The following is a 20,648-nucleotide window of genomic DNA, read 5'->3' on the forward strand; positions in this document are numbered from 1 at the left end:
TTGTGTGCTTGTATGGTTGACGATATCGCATGCCCGACAACCCTATGCATCTACCCCTTATCAGCATCAATCAAAATAACCAAATAGTCATGCTATGAACATCCATGCGTTAACCAGGGAAATAGATATGTTTCACCAGAAAATGATGCTCGGCTCAAAGACTGAAAAACTTACGTCTTATTGATGTGACTTCTTCAGGGGGACTACAGCATAGTTATAACATAGTTAGGGGTCGGGAAGCTACCATCGGCAATTTCCTATAATTGCTGACCATTTTGCTAATTTTGTTTACTGTAAGATATGAAACTCAATAATGGCAAAGTCTGTGTAAATAGAATATAATTATATCCACGCCTATTTTTAATTGGGTTTACGACTGCAAAAAAAAAATGATTAACATAAATTGTCATTGTTAAATTTTTAGTAATCCAACCAACCTTAAGATCAATACCGGGAGTTGGCGTCACCTGTGCTTACGTTGGAAGTCACGTGGCGGGATCGTGTTTGTCCACGTGGATGCATATGCTCTTTCTGGTAGCTCCTTCGCTCTAGGAGAGACTATACAAGGTAAAGGAGGCAAGGGGAGAGGGAAACAACACCACAGCAGAAAGACCCGACTAAAAAAGTATCCTGAAGAGCAATGTCATTGAAAATGACAAAAAACGTTATCCTGCACAAAACTCCCCCCTCTCTCAGTTCGTCGCTGATGGCATGTGTGTTTGGTGCTCACTTGAAAACCAGTTATATACGACAAGAATGGTACACATTTATAAAAAGATAGTAAGCAAGGATTTCGAGTTTTGTACTCAAGTATTGGCCTATAGTCCACATGAATCTTGTTTGCCCCACAAAGGCTTGGAGGCGACTCCGCATTTAGCATTTTTTCTGGCTCTCTAAAAATTAGTTTGCTTACCACAGAAGCCCAGCATTACGGGATTTGTGTGAGCGGTCTGCTATATGGAAGGGAGGTGTGCAAAACCTGTTTAATCAAAGACCGTGGATAGCAAACATGAAGAAATTTCGATTTTACCGAACGTAGATGACATTCGTTGAAAACAATCGTTGAAAATATTCGTAGGAGAAATTTGTAAATGGGTAGGCGTAGAGGACACTCACAGAATACTTATAGGCTAGCGAGCTCCGATAGAAACCCAAAATTGAAATCTACGAGTGTTAAGGCCCCCCCGCTCCCACCCTTATGTCTTGGTAATACGTTGTATTGAATCTTCACTAAACTCATCTCTTGGCTTTTTTAGGGGGTGGCGAGTTGATAGTGGGTATGCCAGCATCCATTAGCAAGACTCTTCAGGGTAACGTCGGTCAGTTTGTCGGCTCTGTGAGCAACATAAACATGTGGGGCCGCTTTCTGCCCGGTAACCACATCCGGTGGATGAGAGAGGGCTGTGGTACTGAGTTCCTTAGGATAACTCTAGCTTGGTACCTCTTCAAGGACTATATAGTGGGCGATGTGGATGTCCAAGCGCCGACTTCTTGCAAAGACCCCCAAGGTGATGATGGCACTTAGTTTAGGTTATTATGTTTCTTGTGAGAGTTCCAGTAGCTTGCGTTGTACGGATCTGTTGTTGTATATAGAGGGTAGGGTGTTGGGGCCCTTGACTCTGTAGACCTTTTAGAAACGATGGACGGGAAAAATGATACTCTAAGGCCCGTAAACAGGGGCGGCGGATGGTAAGGGGCCTTCGGCCTCATGGTCTATTGAATCATATTCCAACCGGCCTCGAGTTCTTATTGTTAAAGATCTCAAACAAAAGGCCCATTAAACAGCGCCAGCATTGACTCGCATTGCTGGCAGCACCTTGCTCTTCTCGCCAGCAATTCTGGGGCTTTAAAAGTAAAACCATGTCCCACAGAAAGCTTAACAATCTGGTTGATGGCAGATAGCTATACGTCAGATATTGGTAGCCACCCACCCCTCTCGAGCCCGGACTTGTAAAAGTTCTCTTTCGACCGTTATGTAAATTCTCTCGATTTTAACAGGTGTTCGTGCTGTCCTGGATTCTACAAACAAGACGATTCCCCTCAACACGACCTCTGTGTTCGAGAGCCCGCTCTTCCCTAGTGCACTCGAGGGCTATGGCTTATGTCTGAGGTTCCGCTACATGATGTACGGCCCTGGAATGAGGAGGTTACGGTTGTACCAAGGGCTATCGCAAGAGAACCTCACACGGAGACTGCTTTGGGCCGTGAACGAATCGAACAACACGGACGGCAGCTGGAAATACGCTGAGACTGCACTCTCGGGTGTTGATAAATACAAGGTACCTTACCTTATACACACACATAAAAATGCTTTTATGGATACATTGATGACCATTAATAGAACTGCCAATTGCCAATCACCATTTGCCCTCTGTATAGACGAAACTTTGTTTAGGTGTATGAATTTCAACCTTAACGCTGAGATTCTAAAATATATTTATGGGATGAATTAAACCCCGTCATATGTTATGTATATGATGCTCCATGATGATCTGCGTCATATTTGCGGATAAAACTTTCTATTTCATTTTATACAGGTCTTTATTGAAGGAGATACAGGAGGACTTCCTGGGTTCATCGCCATCAGAGGAATGTTTCTGACTTCCGGGTACTGCTCTGCATTCCCTTTAAGAGCAGGAGGAGGTGAGCTGTGATATATGTGGTGGGGACACGTGACATTTTAGGTGGAGAACCTTTTCAAGATCAGCTGTATTTTGAGCAACATCATACTACTCATCATCTAAGATGGCAGAAACAGACCATGCCTATGTCAAAGGACTTATATATGTTATTTTTTCATCAGTTTGTAGTCACAAATTGACTTCACACTCTGGATACCTTCACACGCCCTTCTACCCCGCGTACTACCCCGACTACGCCCGTTGCTCATGGCTCATAACCGTCCCAAAAGCCCACAGAATCAGACTAAGCTTCCTAAGCTTTGAGCTAGAGGAGCACCCGATTTGCCAAAATGACTATGTCGCTGTGTATGAAGACGGAGGAAGGCGGGAGATTGGAAAATACTGTGGCAAGAGATACCCGAGATTTCTAGAGTCAACAGGGAGTACTCTGATCGTAATATTTTGGAGTAACTTTGGGATTGTCAGAAGTGGTTTTAAAGCTAGTTACGAAGCCATACCAGGTAATTGCAATCAAACTTTGAAAAGCATGCAATGATAATCAGGGATGGGGCGTGGCTGTTAAAAGTGAGGAGGACTTTAGACAAAATCCAGGAGACCGGAAGGGGCATGGGAGCCGAGCTGAGCCTCCTTGTGCGCGGTTGGCTCACCAAATATTTAAACATTGATGCAAAGGGCTGAGCGCCTAAGAATTTTTACAGTATATATATATATATATTTTTTATTTTTCAGAGGAGAGTACGAGGACAGAGACCTGCTTGCGGTTTGAAGGTAAGTATCCCTCACAATGTGTGCAATTACTGCTGTGACAGCACTCTTCACAACTGACTGCATATTTAATACATTGCTCATTACAAACCTACGATAGCTCAAGGTGCCCTTTAAGGGCTGCCCAATTCCCTGACCGTATGGCCAGGGAAAAGCTACGGTTTCGTGTCATCCCTCGAGCCAATGAGCGATCAAAGCAGGTTCACTGGGGAAATCTCTGGGCTAACGCAAGCCCCACCCTGACATCTACGAGGAGGTTTTCAGATTTTCATTCTAGGCGGTTTTGTTTGCACGGCCAGATTGCTTGCTCGATTTTATCTCCCTTAAATTTGGCTGTGTTTTTTTTTTCGTTTTTAGAGCCTGCTCGATTTTTTCGTAGAAGGGTTTCGTTACCCTTCGACCAAATGAATATATAATGGTCCATAAGGCATCACTTGTTATCGCAGGGTGCCCAGTTGGCATTGAGTGTGTTCCTATCACTCACGGCAGCAAGTCGCTGGTTCTCACCGCCAGTCATCACCACACCATAACCACGTTTCCGTCAAGCCTGCCTCAGACGTCTACAATCATGTAGGTCCTGCGAATTTGGCACTTATCTATTCATTTCTTAGTCTGTGTGTAGACTCTCTTGGATTTTCGACGAGCTGTTATTACAGGTAGCAATTGGGTAGGCTCTTCGAGTTTTTTCTTTCTTTAGTGAAAACCAATAAACGCAGTCATTTAGTCCATAACAATTTCAGTCCATAAAGCTTTAGACTTTTCGTACGTTAAGTACGTATTAACATGCAAGTATGATGGGTTTGTGGTGTTTGGGGGGAGGGAGGGTTAGGGTTTGGGGCGGTTTTTGAGGCAAAAATAAAAAAATAAATAAAGTACCAATTCCACTGCAAGCTAGGACGAGATACCTAACAGATATAGGTCTGTTAAATTGGTAAACACTTCCTATTTCTCATGCTGAAACCTGACTGCAGGCCTGCATAGAATCGTTGTACATTCTATTGCCATAGTACACTTGTACCTATCCCTATTTATTCCACTGTAAACTCTTTCTATCTTATGAACCTTATCCTTTCCAGACTGTTCGGACACAACCACGTGTCCAGACTGATGTCAAGAGTTTTTTCGCAAGCTGCGACTAGTGTCACTTACGTGTGAGTATCGGGCCGGTTAGGCTATAAGTTCAAACGTCGTATTATTCATGAACCGTACTGAATGCAAATGCGTGCAAATGAATCAAGTCGGTTGTTCCATCTTCATTTGCATGCATTTGCATTGAATACGGCCCATGGATAATACGACGTTTGAAATTAGCCTAAAAGAAAAGAAAAAAACAGAATTAAAAAGGGGCTATACATCCAGACGTGCGCTGAATCATTTGGTATGGCTGCCAAATCTTTACAACTAGACTGGAGATTTCTGCCTAAACACCAATATCTTTTGAGCTGTGTAATGAACTGTACAAAACAAGAAGGCAATAACCAAGTTTCTAGCCCTGTCATAGTCGGTTCGCCACGTACCTGCTAACGTACGCTGTAACGAATCTTTAAAATATATCGTGGTCTATCAGGGCGCCTTGGGTCTCTTGGGAGTTTGATCACTGCTATAGCAGTGCATGTGTCTCCGTTATATTGTTTACATTTTGGAAGCTCTAAACCAACATACAACATAAAAGTTATTAATGCAAAACATTCAGACTTATTTCACATTATTTATTTCGATAGGGATTTTTCTTATAACACCATAAAAGACGTCCACGTTGATGCATTCCTAAACGCCACTCGTCTTCAGACGCTGTGAGTAGTAAGATCTATTTTCGGCCTTTTTTTGTGTAAAGACAGGCCCGTACCCAGGGGGAGTGCAGGGGGCTGCGAACGCACCCCCTCCCCCCACAACGGCCAACGGTCCACTTTCGGTCCTAAATATACGTGCTATTTGTAGACAAAACTATAAAGCATAAGCTCGATCACTCTGCTATGTAGCCAAATTCGACAAAATAAAATTCCCTTTTTGTTCTTTCGGGGTTGGTCAGATTTTATCTGAGAAATGACCCCTCCCCCCGGAAAAATTAGTTCCACTTTTTCGGATTACGCATCCCCCCCCTTCCCCCCCACCGCCACCACCCCAGAAAAATTCTGGGTACGGGCCTGATAGAAATCATTGCTATCAATGGATTAAAATAATCTAGATCGAGCGCGCGAGAAACCTGTTATAATCTAAACCCTTAGCTCGAAATGGCAGTCTGCACTTAGAACAAACTATTCCTACAAGTTGACCTGAAAATGTAATTCTAACACAGCCCTAGGGTTACATAAAGGCATACACAATTTCTCAAAACAAAATTGTCTTTCTGGGATTAAGATGATCGAATACTCGTGTTCGGTTTGCCGTTCATTTTTCTATTTGTGAAAGGGAAGTCGAGGACTACAATTTTAAAATGGATAAAATCATTTAATTTATAATTCTCACGTAATTGTTATAGCAAAATTAATACCCTTATGTTACTAAAATGTGACTGTTTTAACTTTTAGGAGGATGAATAATAATTTTCTGCGTACACTGCCTCGTACAACATTTGATCATTTAGTGGAGCTAAGAACATTGTATGTATTGCATTGATTGGTTTTGAGCGGCGCAATTTAGTAAAACCTTCCAGCTATAGTTTCACTCTTACCTTACAGGAATGGACTCTTAATACATGGATACCTTGATTGTACCATAACCTAAAGCTATTCTATACGCATCCCAACCGCACCTTAGAAAGGACAACTCTTTTTTAGTTTGTTGATCAGCACGCGCATACATCGTCAGCTTGCTGTTGCTGAAAAAGAAAAAAAAAACACAGTATCGATTTAGTGTTTTAGAGGTAGAGCAGGAACTGGCATACGCCCTTATTTTAGGCCAGAAAAGGAAAATAGCTAGCAGGAACTGGAGCGAGATTTGGAGAAAACAAAGGCCGGGAAGGATGGAGTGGAGAAAAAAAAACATGTTGTTGTTGCACATTATTTCCCCTTGAAATACCACCATTGAAGGGGAATTAATGTCCTGTTAATATATGGCTTGAAAACTAAATCGTATACTTGTTACCCTAGAGATCTTAGTGAAAATCTGCTGAAAGTTTTACCACCTGATCAGTTCTCAGCACTGACGGATTTAACAACTCTGTAAGTAAATACTTGTAGGTGTGGCAAACCGTTTTTTTTTTTCGACTTAACGACGTGAAGTAGCAGATATGTTTCCTTTCTTCGTTTAGGAGTCTGAGAAGGAACTTACTGGAAACACTAGAAGCAGGAACATTTAACACTACGAGAAACCTTACATCGCTGTAAGTATCCCAAGCTTCCTTTTGCCGCATTGCAACTGCAATTACCGCATTTTTTGACTGTCTCGACCAAACGTAAGTCTCTTCCGTTTGGCTGTTTTTGAAATGACGAGTTCAATGAAGCTCATCATGTTTTAACTATCATTATTTTATTTTGTCTTTCCAGATATCTAGGCTACAATCAGATCTCTGAAGTTCCAGATTTTCTATTCCGCAACCTTCGCAGCCTTAAAGTGTTGTAAGTGGTAAAGAGCACCGTGCATTCGGCGTTTGTAACCTGGCCTGGAATAGTGAGAGTGGGGAAATGGTAGGGCGCAAGTTACACACGCCCCTTGCCACTTGCCGCCAGTTTTTTTTTATTTTTTTTATATACAGAGAATCTCCGCATTCGACATTCGAAGTGCACGCCTTTCTCTTAAGAAACGATCCTCTCAACGCTACTGATCCTCTCAACGCTACTGATCCTCTCAACGCTACTGATCCTCTCAACGCTACTGATCCTCTCAACGCTACTGGTCCTCTCAACGCTACTGATCCTCTCAACGCTACTGATCCTCTCAACGCTACTGATCCTCTCAACGCTACTGATCCTCTCAACGCTACTGATCCTCTCAACGCTACTGGTCCTCTCAACGCTACTGATCCTCTCAACGCTACTGATCCTCTCAACGCTACTGATCCTCTCAACGCTACTGATCCTCTCAACGCTACTGATACTTAGCCGCGGTAGTCTTATGAGCCCTGTCCACCTATCTAAACATTTCCTATTGGCATAAAACTCATGGGTCACTTTACCGTATCAATGCATTTCCCTTCTGTAGACATTTGAATAACAACAAGATCAAGACATTCTCATCCAACATGTTTTATGGCCTTAACTCCCTACAGACCCTGTGAGTAACGGTTATTATATTTTTTACACCGATGTTTTTTCTAACCAGCTGTGCACATAATCTCATTTTCAGCCATCTGCTTTAGTCAGTCACGAATATTCGAGCTTCGAGGCTGACAAACGCGGGCTGATGCGACTAGTATATTGTTAGATATATACACGGCCTTTCTATATACAAAGCTTTTCTATTTCAGGCATTTGCAGAACAATCACCCAACTTACTTTTCACCATCAGCATTTGATGGCTTGTATAGTCTGAAGGAGTTGTAAGTATTGAGCTTATGATTTATAAACGTTTTTTTAATTAGCTTGTTTTATTTAGCCGAGGTCTTGGTGTGTAGCGAAACCTAAAACCTTGGCCCTGGTTCGCGAATCGAAACGCCAAAATTTCTTACTGCAACATTTCTCAATTTCCAGGCATTTACATAGAGTAAATTAATTAGTTGATATGTGAAGCCCCCCCCCCCTTCCCCTCCCTGTCACCCCCCTCCCCCTGTTCAATAGCAGTTGTCATAGTTACGCGTTAAGATATGCACATTTCAAATAGGACCACAGTATTATAAAAAGCATAAAAGGCTATTCAACGACAGTTCGAGTTTTTTCTTACTGAATGATGCTTTCTCCCTGAGGCGTGTGGATGGGTTCATAATGATCGAGTTATTCTCTTACTGTATAATGCTTTCTTCCTAAGGCGTGTGGATGGGTTAATAATACACTAGTTATTCTCTTACTGTATGATGCTTTCTCCCAAAGGCGTGTGGATGGGTTCATAATGATCGAGTTATTCTCTCACTGTATGATGCTTTCTCCCTAAGGCGTGTGGATGGGTTCATAATGATCGAGTTATTCTCTCACTGTATGATGCTTTCTCCCTAAGGCGTGTGGATGGGTTCATAATACTAGAGTTATTCTCTTACTGTATGATGCTTTCTCCCTAAGGCGTGTGGATGGGTTTATAATGCTCGAGTTATTCTCTTACTGTACGATGCTTTCTCCCTAAGGCGTGTGGATGGGTTCATAATACTAGAGTTATTCTCTAACTGTATGATGCTTTCTCCCTAAGGCGTGTGGATGGGTTCATAATGCACTAGTTATTCTCTTACTGTATGATGCTTTCTCCCTAAGGCGTGTGGATGGGTTCATAATGCTCGAGTTATTCTCTTACTGTATGATGCTTTCTCCCTAAGGCGTGTGGATGGGTTCATAATGCTCGAGTTATTCTCTTACTGTACGATGCTTTCTCCCTAAGGCGTGTGGATGGGTTTATAATGCTCGAGTTATTCCCTTACTGTATGATGCTTTCTCCCTAAGGCGTGTGGATGGGTTTATAATGCTCGAGTTATTCTCTTACTGTATGATGCTTTCTCCCTAAGGCGTGTGGATGGGTTCATAATGCTCGAGTTATTCTCTTACTGTATGATGCTTTCTCCCTAAGGCGTGTGGATGGGTTCATAATGCTCGAGTTATTCTCTTACTGTATGATGCTTTCTCCCTAAGGCGTGTGGATGGGTTTATAATGCTCGAGTTATTCTCTTACTGTATGATGCTTTATCCCTAAGGCGTGTGGATGGGTTCATAATGCACTAGTTATTCTCTTACTGTATGATGCTTTCTCCCTAAGGCGTGTGGATGGGTTTATAATGCTCGAGTTATTCTCTTACTGCATGATGCTTTCTCCCTAAGGCGTGTGGATGGGTTCATAATGCACTAGTTATTCTCTTACTGTATGATGCTTTCTCCCTAAGGCGTGTGGATGGGTTCATAATGCACTGGTTATTCTCTTACTGTATGATGCTTTCTCCCTAAGGCGTGTGGATGGGTTTATAATGCTCGAGTTATTCTCTTACTGTATGGTGCTTTCTCCCTAAGGCGTGTGGATGGGTTCATAATGCACTGGTTATTCTCTTACTGTATGATGCTTTCTCCCTAAGGCGTGTGGATGGTTTCATAATGCTCGAGTTATTCTCTTACTGTATGATGCTTTCTCCCTAAGGCGTGTGGATGGGTTCATAATGCTCGAGTTATTCTCTTACTGTATGATGCTTTCTCCCTAAGGCGTGTGGATGGGTTCATAATGCTCGAGTTATTCTCTTACTGTATGATGCTTTCTCCCTAAGGCGTGTGGATGGGTTCATAATGCACTAGTTATTCTCTTACTGTATGATGCTTTCTCCCTAAGGCGTGTGGATGGGTTCATAATGCTCGAGTTATTCTCTTACTGTATGATGCTTTCTCCCTAAGGCGTGTGGATGGGTTCATAATGCTCGAGTTATTCTCTTACTGTATGATGCTTTCTCCCTAAGGCATGTGGATGGGTTTATAATGCTCGAGTTACTCTCTTACTGTATGATGCTTTCTCCCTAAGGCGTGTGGATGGGTTCCTAATGCTCGAGTTATTCTCTTACTGTATGATGCTTTCTCCCTAAGGCGTGTGGATGGGTTCCTAATGCTCGAGTTATTCTCTCACTGTATGATGCTTTCTCCCTAAGGCGTGTGGATGGGTTCATAATGCTCGAGTTATTCTCTTACTGTATGATGCTTTCTCCCTAAGGCGTGTGGATGGGTTCATAATGCACTAGTTATTCTCTTACTGTATGATGCTTTCTCCCTAAAGCGTGTGGATGGGTTCGTAATGCACTAGTTATTCTCTTACTGTATGATGCTTTATCCCTAAGGCGTGTGGATGGGTTCATAATGCACTAGTTATTCTCTTACTGTATGATGCTTTCTCCCTAAGGCGTGTGGATGGGTTCGTAATGCACTAGTTACTCTCTTACTGTATAAAGCTTTATCCCTAAGGCGTGTGGATGGGTTCCTAATGCTCTAGATATTCTCTTACTGTATGATGCTTTCTCCCTAAGGCGTGTGGATGGGTTCGTAATGCACTAGTTACTCTCTTACTGTATGATGCTTTATCCCTAAGGCGTGTGGATGGGTTTATAATGCTCGAGTTATTCTCTTACTGTATGATGCTTTCTCCCTAAGGCGTGTGGATGGGTTCCTAATGCTCGAGTTTTTCTCTTACTGTATGATGCTTTCTCCCTAAGGCGTGTGGATGGGTTCATAATGCTCGAGTTATTCTCTTACTGTATGATGCTTTCTCCCTAAGGCGTGTGGATGGGTTCATAATGCACTAGTTATTCTCTTACTGTATGATGCTTTCTCCCTAAGGCGTGTGAATGGGTTTATAATGCTCGGGTTATTCTCTTACTGTATGATGCTTTCTCCCTAAGGCGTGTGGATGGGTTCATAATGCACTAGTTATTCTCTTACTGTATGATGCTTTATCCCTAAGTCGTGTGGATGGGTTTATAATGCTCTAGTTCATTCGCGTACACGGGTGGTGCCTTGGCGGCCAAACAGTGGGTCATTTCTTAGTAAACAATTTTCAAATACTATGCTTTTTTTATTTTTCTATATGATACCTGACTGCCCCCCCCCCCCCCCCCCAAGCCAATCCTGGGTACGTGTCCGAGTTATTCTCTTACTATATGATGCTTTCTCCCTAAGGCGTGTGGATGGGTTCATAATGTGCTGCTTTGCTAAAAAGGCGGCGCCAGCCCTGCGATGTATCTCCCCAAAGAACGTGTTCTCTAGCTGTGATGACTTGATGAAGAACAAGACCTTACAGGTTTGGATAAACACATCGCAAAAATAAAAGAATACATTTTGAATCGAGGCTCGCTCTATTATAGCCGATTTCGATGTATCGCGACGCCGAATTTTTAAAACATCGATTTGTTTTTGGCTTTTCGGATTTTCTGTACCGCCAGTCAAATTATTTTAAGCAATCAGATTCTTGCCATCTCTCGCCTAGTGCAGTTGCCTGGCTTTCTGTTGCGACACTGTCTGGTTTTCGTCGAGAGGGAAAACAGGGAAGTGCACAAAACGAGACTCTAATTGGCTCAGAATGGTTTTACTGACCGAACAGAAAATCCCAAAAGCCAAAAAAATCGATGTTTTGAACACGCGGCGTCGCGATACATCGAAATCGGCTATAAACATTGTCTTGGTGGGCGCGGTAGCGCAAGTCCTATTATAAAATTTCTGATTTTAAGCATGTGATTTTGATCAATGTGTCACGGCGCATTCAGTTTCTTCTCTCCTGTTTTTCAGGTGTGCATCTGGATTCTTGGCTTATCCGCGCTGATCGGTAACATCTTCGTCGTTCTTCTTCGTCTTATCATTAAAGAAGACAACAAAGTCCACTCATACCTCCTCACAAACCTCGCCCTAGCGGACTTCCTAATGGGTGTATACATGCTCCTGATCGCAATAAAAGACGTCGAGTATCAGGGAGAGTACTTCAAGCACGACATCGAGTGGCGGTCAGGCAGACTTTGTCAATTTGCCGGCGCCTTATCTCTGACCTCAAGCGAAGTCTCGGTGTTGTTGCTGACACTGATAACAGCAGATAGGTTTAAAAGCATCGTCTTCCCGTTTCATTTCAAGCGGCTTAGTTTTCGACTAGCGGTTATAATTGTTGGGATTATTTGGACCGTTGTGATTCTAATGTCTGTGATCCCAATATTTGAGTTGGAGTACTTTTACGACAAATCGCGTGGTGTGGGCTATTATGGCCGATCTGCGATTTGCCTGCCGCTGCAGCTCTCCAAAGACAAACTAGCCGGCTGGGAGTACTCAGTCGCAATCTTCGTCGTGTTAAACTTTGTTTCCTTCGTCTTCATCTTGGTGGCGTACATCATCATGTTCCTCACTGTTCGTAAAATGTCGCGCTCCATTCGATCCACGACTATTAACCGCGAGTCGCAGATGGCAAAGCGCATGGCATTCATCATAGTCACAGACTTCTGCTGCTGGATGCCGGTTATCATCATTTGTATTCTCTCCTTAAATGGCCACTTTGATGACCCCGGTAATCTAGTCTACGCCTGGATAGCGGTGTTTGTTCTTCCGTTGAATTCAGCAGTCAATCCAGTTCTGTACACGTTTTCCACCCCATTGTTTAGAAAAAAACTCGCAGAGATACCAAGCACCAACGGTGAGTACTGCTGCTATAAATGCACCGTAGCGGGGCACAGGGGGTATGTCCCCCCTCCCGCCCCCCCCCCCCCCCCAAAAAAAAAAGAGGAAATGACCAGTAGGGGTGTTGCTTATCCCCCCCCCCCTTCCAAATCTCACGTGGCCCGCTACGGCCATGAAATGGATAAAAGGGTACAAACAGCTGAGTTTGATGATGATGAATGATGATCAGAATGATGATTAGTCTTCGTTAGATGTTTCAATTAACTAACACGCCTCGCGCTATCAAAAATATAAAATATTGTTAGTACTGTATTACTAAAGACAATATGCTATCGTATTATTGTCACTCAATACAATGTTAATTATAAGGATGGTGGTCTTGTTTAAGGCGTTGTGGTGGCGACGATGCTGACATTAGTTATTGTGAGTTTGGTAGTAATGTTCTCTATGACGATGGGTGATGATGAAGATGTTTGCTGTTATGGTGGTGGTGATGATGATGATGATGATGACTATGATAATGGAGATGATAATGACTACGATTTTGTTAGTGAGGGTATACGATGTGCATTTATTCCTTCTCTCTTGAAAAAGTAAAGCCCTTTGCTCTTTTCTCCTTAGCTAATAAATCCCGTAACACACTAGAGGCGATCCATTTAAGCAAAGGGAGTCCCAACCTGTCTACGCTAGGACTGGGTCAGAGAAAACACTCCACATTCAGCTTGTCGAGTAAAGGCCTGCTCGTCCCGCAATCGCCTGCTTCGGAAGTACATGTAAGTCAAGAAATATTAGCCCGTGCCGAAAACGGACTAGGCTAAATAATTTGCCGCATACAAATGGAAAGGGGGGATAAAACCTCTCCTCCTCAAGGGCGGATCCAAACGTTTCATCAGAACGCTTTTGGAAATAGTGGGCGTGGTCCGCTCGGTCTAAACCTAGACCCGCGCTACGTTTCTTCCGCCATGCTATACGTCTATCTCAAATTGACTTTAAGGAGAGCAGCTTAATTTAAAACTACCTCTATCTCTTATTTATCTTATTTGTATTTACAGTGGCGCCGATTTTCGATATGTCAAACTTGTACCACTTGTTGCTTTACTTGTGCATCTAATGAACGTAAACGTTTGTTAAGGTGTTTTTTATCTATTATTATATCATTAGTCATACGAGAACGTAGCTGTTTCTACGGACGATATCCAACCCGAGTACAAAGTTGGCATGAAGCTAAGACTGATTGAAGTACCAGATATATTCCAGGAAGACAAGACAACTTCTGTGAGTACCAGATAATATCTTGAAAAAACTGATAGTTTTTGTATAGGCAGAGGCAGAAAGCCTTCAAAGGGGAGAAACAGCAGAGGTCGGGATCGGTAATCGAGCTTGAAATCCAATGGCAAAACACGCCGGCACTTTAAAGACAACTCTTTTACCTTGGTTGCTCTCCTAGAGACTTAAAGACCGTACTAAAAGACTTTTCACTTGTTCTTAGGGGTATGCTGTGGCGTGGACGGAACCAGTGATTGGCAAAATTTCTCTTCAATTAATCAAGCATATGCCTAGAAGAGAAGAAAGATGTTGGCGTAAAGAGGCGGAACTATTGTCGGAGTTATCTGCCTCCAATCCTCCTAATATCATCAAGTATTGCTGGCACGCTAAGGGTAATGATAAAATCCTATTTCTAATAACCTACTTTTCTTATCCGCCAGCCTGGCTTCCTCTTGGTTTCCTGTGTTCGCATAATATCGCAAGGACTCTAGGGACGAGTTCGCCGGAGAATGGTTTCCTGTGACGTCACTTCTTTTAACAACCACAGTGGGCCCGATCAAAATACCTTGGACTCTATTTTCTTTAATTTGTAAATGCTTGGATTAAAGGATCCAAGCCAAGTATTTTCTTCCATGTTTATGTGTCTCACTCAGGCTGCTCATATTATTGATAGGGAATTCGTAAAGCTTCGAACAGCCAAAAATCATGTACCAAGATCATTTCCATGATTCAGATGTTCCACACTTACGATTGAGAGATTCCTTTTTTTTTTCACAGGTAACGACTTCACCATTGAGTACAGCAACCCTTCATTCCCCAAAATTAAACACGATTCGCTGTAAGTAAAATCATATTCCGTTATATACCCTTTCGTATCAATGTTTTTACTAGTTGTTGGTGGCGGCGGTACATATTACTCGAACGTCAAGCCGAGTCGTCCGTGATATCCGACGTCAAATAATTGTCTGTCATTGTGTGGTGATATGTAAAAGGGATCTGCGAATATCTGAAATAAACTAATTTTTGATACAGTGTTATCGATGAGTTTTCAAAAGTTGCCCAACATTTCATCTCCGCAGCTTGTTGTGCTTTGATTTTGTATCAAACACAACCCTGGACGCGTTCCTCCGCGAGAAGGAAGGCGAACTCAGCCTGGATTGTGTATGCGCAGTTGCTATCGATCTGAGTGACGCTCTAATAGAGCTTCATAACCATGGTGTGGTACATAACGCAATCAGTGCATCGAGTGTATTCATCGGGAGGTGCCTACGGGTGGGTGAAGCGCTATGACATAGAGGATAGGGGCGTGTCCAGAACAAAAAGAGGGGGGGGACATAACGCATGGAGTCTTATATCGGAAGGTGCCAATGTGAGACAGGGGCGTGCCCAGGATGATCTAAGGGCCAAGGTCCATATTCCTGGCTATGTCTATGAGTCAAGAAAACAATACTTTCAAGTTGTAACTAGAAAGACTACAGACAAGCTAAGGAAAAATTAGGTGATCCGCCAAGGCTATGGGGAAAAAAATATTACATACATACTGAGAAATACTCACTGAAAACATATTTAGTAAATTTTCGTTCGTTCACTGGTCTCAGCAAATCAGAGGCGCGAACGATATTTTTTCACCGTGAAGAAAGGTCGTTCGCGGTTCTGAGATGTAACGCTAAGATCACAGTCTCGTGCGTGACATTAGCGTGACAGATTCATTTCAATTTAAGTTGCTCTATGTCTTCAACTGAACCGTCGAACAGCACAAACCTCGGAGCCTCTGCAGCCAAGTCTAATAAAATGTTATGTAATAGGCTTATTAAAAATTTCCCAGTATGTATATAATAAACAAAATACAGCATGGAAAGTGCTTTGTACAGTTTTTATTCACTCGTTCAAAAAAACTCACTCGTTCGCTGCGCTCACTCGTTCGTTTATTGTTACTGCTCAACTCGTGAATAAAAACCGTGTATTACATTCAAAGCGACGTAGCTAATGCTCAAAGCTCAAAGCTTTGTTTTTTTCGTTTTTTTATTTAGCTTTTATTTGTCACAAAACCTTCCCGGGAGCTGCACTTTCCTTCCCCCAAAAAAAGCGTCTACAATAAGAAGGAAGTTTTTTTTATTTACCATTTTCAGTTCCCACCCATACGAGCTGTTCTTGGAGGGTTCTCCAAAGCAGAAAAAATAGATGACGAGACGTCATCATCTAAACGCCGACCGAAAAATCACAAGGCTTTGAGGGAACTCAAACTAGCAAAGAATGTGCACCAGTTCGGGGACGTGCTTTCCACGCTGATTGGCTGCTGTCAGTCACATGACGCTTACGAGGCAAGTGATAATTAATAACTATAATTCTCTTTGATTTTTCAGTTTGTTATGGTATCTTATAATATTTACCATTTTTCCTTCTTTTGCTTTTTATATTTCGTTGCTTGTTTTGATAGATTAAAAAGAGTACCGTAGCAGGCCTGGAAACATTGGGGGGATGTGGGTGGGCATGGTACAGAAACATTAAGAAAACATTTGGGACACAGCATGCTCCCAGTGCCCCACCCCCTGCTATGGCCCTGAAAAAGGTTCCAAAATTAAATGTATATTTTCCCAATTGATTGTCACCCAAAAAAAATACTTTTCTTTACTTATTGTGGGTGACCATTACCTTATTCTATATTATTAATGTTTTTCCTAATTTCTTTTGCGAACTCAAAGCTTATTACTAGGCCAGCGTAATGAGAAAGGCTAAGGTTTGCGTAAAACATATGCAAATGACCACCAGGAATGGCCTTCGCCTACTCTGTCTTCTTGGTGGCGGTCCTGGAATCTTAAAGCTTGCTAATGTTAAGGATTTAAGCCATAGATCACAGGAACGTCGCACGGACGGTCATCAACCGTATAATCACTCGTACTTAAACGAAACCTAAAATTCTAATTTATACTGTAATGGAGATTTCCGATATAGCTTCTTACCAATGTAACTCTATCATTATTTGTGTATGTTTTTTTATTTATTTTTAGCTGGCAGAGGTCGTTAGAATATGTCGTCAACAACGAAACGTCTTTACTACCTCTCCCGTGCAGATCAAGTCGATGCTGGAGGATGTATGGTGCCGCACTGAAATATGGGATACCTATTTATAAGTGACCTTAAGAGCCCTGTACAAACATTGCCAGCACCGGCCAGCATTGCTGGCGATTTCTTCCTCGACTGACCATAAGACAAAAGAAATGTCAGAGAGTCCATTTTCGTTTTGATATTTTCTTTGTCCTATAGTCAATCAAGCAAAATTCGCCAGCAATGCTGGCAGGTGCTGGCGCATTATGCACAGGGCTTTAAAGCCTAAGTTCAAACGTCACCATCCATGAGTCGTATTCAATGGAAATGCATGCAAACGAATCGAATCGATTGTTTCATCTTTATTTGCACGCATTTGCATTGAATACGGTACATGGATAATACGACGTCTAAACTTAGCCTTACCTACATGTGTTGCACAATTGACTTTCAAAGTGTGTAAAAATCGCCATTTTATCATTAACAATATCAAAATATATCCCTATCATTTGAAACTAATTGGATATGACTAGAAATTGAATAAATTAAATTGCATATTTCGAGTCGTTGTCACTATTTTTGTTTTAAGGGGGGGGGGGTAGTGTGTGTGTACTATGGTAGGGGTCCTAATGAGGAAAGAAGGGCGCGCATCTGCGCTATCGGAAAAAGAAAGCATATGATATGAGAGCTTATATATTTATAAACAAAACATCTGTGTTCTTTCGACTTTTTCTTTTAAAGTCCGTGCATACCAGCTACAGTACCGCTTTTTTGTTAAATGTTAGGCGGATTATTCAAGTATATTTTCACAAATTCTAATAAATGACTCATACATCTGCACTTTATGATTTAAAAAAAGAGAAAAAAAAAAAAAAAAACGGTTCAACTGTCGCCTACACTACCAACACGAGGACCCCGAATCACAGGGAGCCCAAGCTCACAGTTAGTGGTTTTTGGGTTTTGTGGGAAAACACGAAACTCACCAGCTCCCCTAGCGGTTAGAAGGGATCAGTGAAGTTTCGTAAAATTCGGTCACCTCTTCCTCACTCTACACAATATATTACTAGCCATATATTATGATGATATAGCGTATAATAAAATGACCACTTCTAACCGCTTGGCGAGTTTCCTGTGTTTTTAAGAATTTCTCACAAAAACTGTGTGCTGACTTACTATACGCTTGAATATCGTTAACTTTTATCAAGTTTTTGTTGTGGGTTGAATTTGACGATATACTTTTCTTAGCATGCACTTTTTTTACCTCATTATTTGACTTAAAAAAGTAGATAGTCTACCGCATCAGTCGATATCTCTTCGGAATATCTGCATCCAGCCGTGACGTCATGTTTTGTAGTTTGCATACTTCTGTAGTCCCTGGAGGCAAACTGCTAACAGCAGCGACTATATGTCAACTGCACAAATATATGAACCATACTTACTGAAATACGAAAAGTTTGCACCAGGAAGTGTTTGTAAGGTAAGCGCTAATATAAGGGATTGGAATAATGATAATAAGGGCATCATTAATTTTGTTCGTATCCGTCCCATGTTCACACGCGCGTGAAAGATCGAACGTGATCAATTCAAGTTTGAATTCATAACTGTTTAGAAGTTTTATTTTACAACATTTCACCACCGCCAATTAATAAGGACTAAGATTTCCTACTTTGTACAGTTGTTCATGTTTTCATGTTAGATTCCAGCAAGATTATGCAAATAAATCACCAGTTGAAATTTTAGAGCTTCGATCAAACGTTCGTTCGAACTCTTCGTCATCGTGTTTTTCTTTGCATAACGCTTGAACAGGATACTAATGGTTCGATTTCATACAGGTCTGGATATGCACTATTAAATGCGGTTTATCACAGAATTGGTAGCTATGGGGATCAGAAAGAGAAGTAAGTAGAAAACTATGTGTTTGAAGATAATTATAGTTAGATATTAATTCTGCCTAACGTTGTCGTTTTGATATAGCGTCCGTAGTAACGAAATAGAACACAACTTCCTTGATTCCTTTTCACTCACAGAAAACTTTGAACTTCTCGATCTTTCTTTGCTGTATTACTTAATAAAAGCTATCTTTCAATGGTCTAGAATATCGTCGAGTATATTATTTACGGTATGATATAACTTTTCCTAGTCTTTGTTTCGTTGTAACGCAAGGATTTATACATAAAATATTCAACGATTTTCTCAGCACGCCAACTAGTTGTCATTTTTCTAAACAATCAAATCCATATTGTGTTTATAGTTTTCGCCCTGTGACTCACTTAGACGGTTCGAATTTGGTTTTTGCATTTATAATTTCGCCAAAACAGAAACAGATAAGTTAAGAGATTTCCATTTGTGCTTACTCGAATTTTTCAATTAAAAGTGACAGCCATTGATTTATTTTCAATTGACCACCGGAATGAATGATAAAATGAAGCATCGCTACCGTTGATCTTTTATTTCGCTTCAAGAGCTTATCTTTTTCACAAGTGTCTGTTTGTCTAAAAAACCTAACCAGCACTTAAATAAGTATTGTCCTCATGAAATAATAACTTGGGGGTACAAAATATTGCATCGGAATATAAATCCACCTTTTTTGAGGGGAATGGAGATATTGATAGAATTTGATTCCAGGAAAAAATATCATCATAAAGAATTGATTTTGAAATACACTATATGTGTGTTTCTATCTGGAACAATTCATAATATAAATCAATGGTAACAGCCTGGAATTCCACTGACAACCTCTACTACAATACGACGATTTTAGTAAACTATATCAATCTTGTAAACTATACATCGATCCTTTGGCTTTGGCTCTTTCCATGTATGTTGTAACCAAGTTTTACCAATAAAAATTGATTGATTGATTGAACCTTTTCTATTGAATTGCAATGCCATAAAGCTTGGGGGGAGGGGGGAGTCATGACAGCTTTTTCTCCCTTTGGAAAAGTCTCTAGCACTATATGGTCCTGATATTGTAGAGGTAGACTTTTTATAATGCAGGCCTCATTTTCACCATCAAATCCAGATTTTCGTCTGTAATAACTCATAAGGTAGGAAGTTTTGTTTTAAATGTTGTGTTTTGGCCCTTTGTTGCACAACATGTTCTTTAAAACAAAAACGACAAAAAAAAAAAAACACTAATAATAGCAAAAGTATCACTCAAATTATAATTCGGTGGAATCACACCACATGCAGTGTTCACAGAGTATAGACTTTAATCTTAATCATTATTGTCAACCATCTTCTAAGAAGTGCTTTCACTAAGTATGTAACAGCTTATTAAGCTTTGACTTGTTTTCAGATATGCTGGTTGTTGTGACCTGCGTTATCTTGCTCAACTCTGTTCTTGGGGATGGAAGCACCAATGGCTTCTTCAGTTTCACAAATCCAGAATATGTAATCTCTGAGGGATCTCGGGCTTCTCTAGATATCAGAAGAACTGGTGGAACCAATGGAATTGTCTATGTTCTTTGTAAGGTATGTATAAGTAGTTATACCTGTCAACTCCCCTGTATTAGGTGGCAGTCTCAAGACGATTTTGGACCACTTCTCCAGCTCTCCCACGTTTAGCACCAGATCTCCTGCTTTTTAGTAGAAGAATTGCTCTAAAAAAATTACATTTTGCCTATTTTCCATTACATAAGCACAAAATTCCCTTGTGTAGACAAATGTGTCTAACACTCTGTGAGATGATAAGTGAATTTGTGTGTGTGAGGGGTAGGGGGTAGGGATGGGG

General features: G+C 41.4%; 2 protein-coding genes across 6 annotated transcripts in view; both read left to right on the top strand.

Annotated features, from left to right (window-relative positions):
- LOC5517652 overlaps positions 1 to 17,089 on the top strand; it is a 48,046-nt gene extending 30,957 nt beyond the window's left edge. Inside the window, exons 36-59 of one of the 2 annotated variants that reach the window (XM_048728292.1) lie at positions 425 to 567; positions 1,257 to 1,508; positions 1,999 to 2,279; positions 2,538 to 2,643; positions 2,804 to 3,142; positions 3,372 to 3,410; positions 3,854 to 3,977; positions 4,484 to 4,558; positions 5,129 to 5,200; positions 5,936 to 6,007; positions 6,497 to 6,568; positions 6,658 to 6,729; positions 6,893 to 6,964; positions 7,548 to 7,619; positions 7,813 to 7,884; positions 11,129 to 11,249; positions 11,735 to 12,620; positions 13,226 to 13,377; positions 13,766 to 13,879; positions 14,094 to 14,262; positions 14,648 to 14,708; positions 14,950 to 15,142; positions 16,000 to 16,191; positions 16,879 to 17,089. In XM_048728292.1, coding sequence (XP_048584249.1) covers positions 425 to 567; positions 1,257 to 1,508; positions 1,999 to 2,279; positions 2,538 to 2,643; positions 2,804 to 3,142; positions 3,372 to 3,410; positions 3,854 to 3,977; positions 4,484 to 4,558; positions 5,129 to 5,200; positions 5,936 to 6,007; positions 6,497 to 6,568; positions 6,658 to 6,729; positions 6,893 to 6,964; positions 7,548 to 7,619; positions 7,813 to 7,884; positions 11,129 to 11,249; positions 11,735 to 12,620; positions 13,226 to 13,377; positions 13,766 to 13,879; positions 14,094 to 14,262; positions 14,648 to 14,708; positions 14,950 to 15,142; positions 16,000 to 16,191; positions 16,879 to 17,001 — 3,874 coding nt within the window. In that variant the 3' untranslated portion in view covers positions 17,002 to 17,089. The remainder of the gene's footprint in view (positions 1 to 424; positions 568 to 1,256; positions 1,509 to 1,998; positions 2,280 to 2,537; positions 2,644 to 2,803; positions 3,143 to 3,371; positions 3,411 to 3,853; positions 3,978 to 4,483; positions 4,559 to 5,128; positions 5,201 to 5,935; positions 6,008 to 6,496; positions 6,569 to 6,657; positions 6,730 to 6,892; positions 6,965 to 7,547; positions 7,620 to 7,812; positions 7,885 to 11,128; positions 11,250 to 11,734; positions 12,621 to 13,225; positions 13,378 to 13,765; positions 13,880 to 14,093; positions 14,263 to 14,647; positions 14,709 to 14,949; positions 15,143 to 15,999; positions 16,192 to 16,878) is intronic. The other variant, XM_048728293.1, reaches the window with a different exon arrangement.
- Positions 17,090 to 18,240: 1,151 nt separating this feature from the next.
- LOC5514167 (adhesion G-protein coupled receptor V1) overlaps positions 18,241 to 20,648 on the top strand; it is a 61,738-nt gene continuing 59,330 nt past the window's right edge. For 2 of the 4 annotated variants that reach the window (XM_048728288.1, XM_048728291.1), the window contains exons 1-3: positions 18,241 to 18,392; positions 18,748 to 18,813; positions 20,214 to 20,389. In XM_048728288.1, coding sequence (XP_048584245.1) covers positions 18,768 to 18,813; positions 20,214 to 20,389 — 222 coding nt within the window. In that variant the 5' untranslated portion in view covers positions 18,241 to 18,392; positions 18,748 to 18,767. Of the gene's footprint in view, positions 18,393 to 18,413; positions 18,814 to 20,213; positions 20,390 to 20,648 lie in introns of those variants that run through there. The other 2 variants (XM_048728290.1, XM_048728289.1) reach the window with 2 other exon arrangements.

This window comes from Nematostella vectensis, chromosome 5, assembly GCF_932526225.1.
Source record: "Nematostella vectensis chromosome 5, jaNemVect1.1, whole genome shotgun sequence".
In the NCBI taxonomy this organism is placed as follows: domain Eukaryota; kingdom Metazoa; phylum Cnidaria; class Anthozoa; order Actiniaria; family Edwardsiidae; genus Nematostella; species Nematostella vectensis.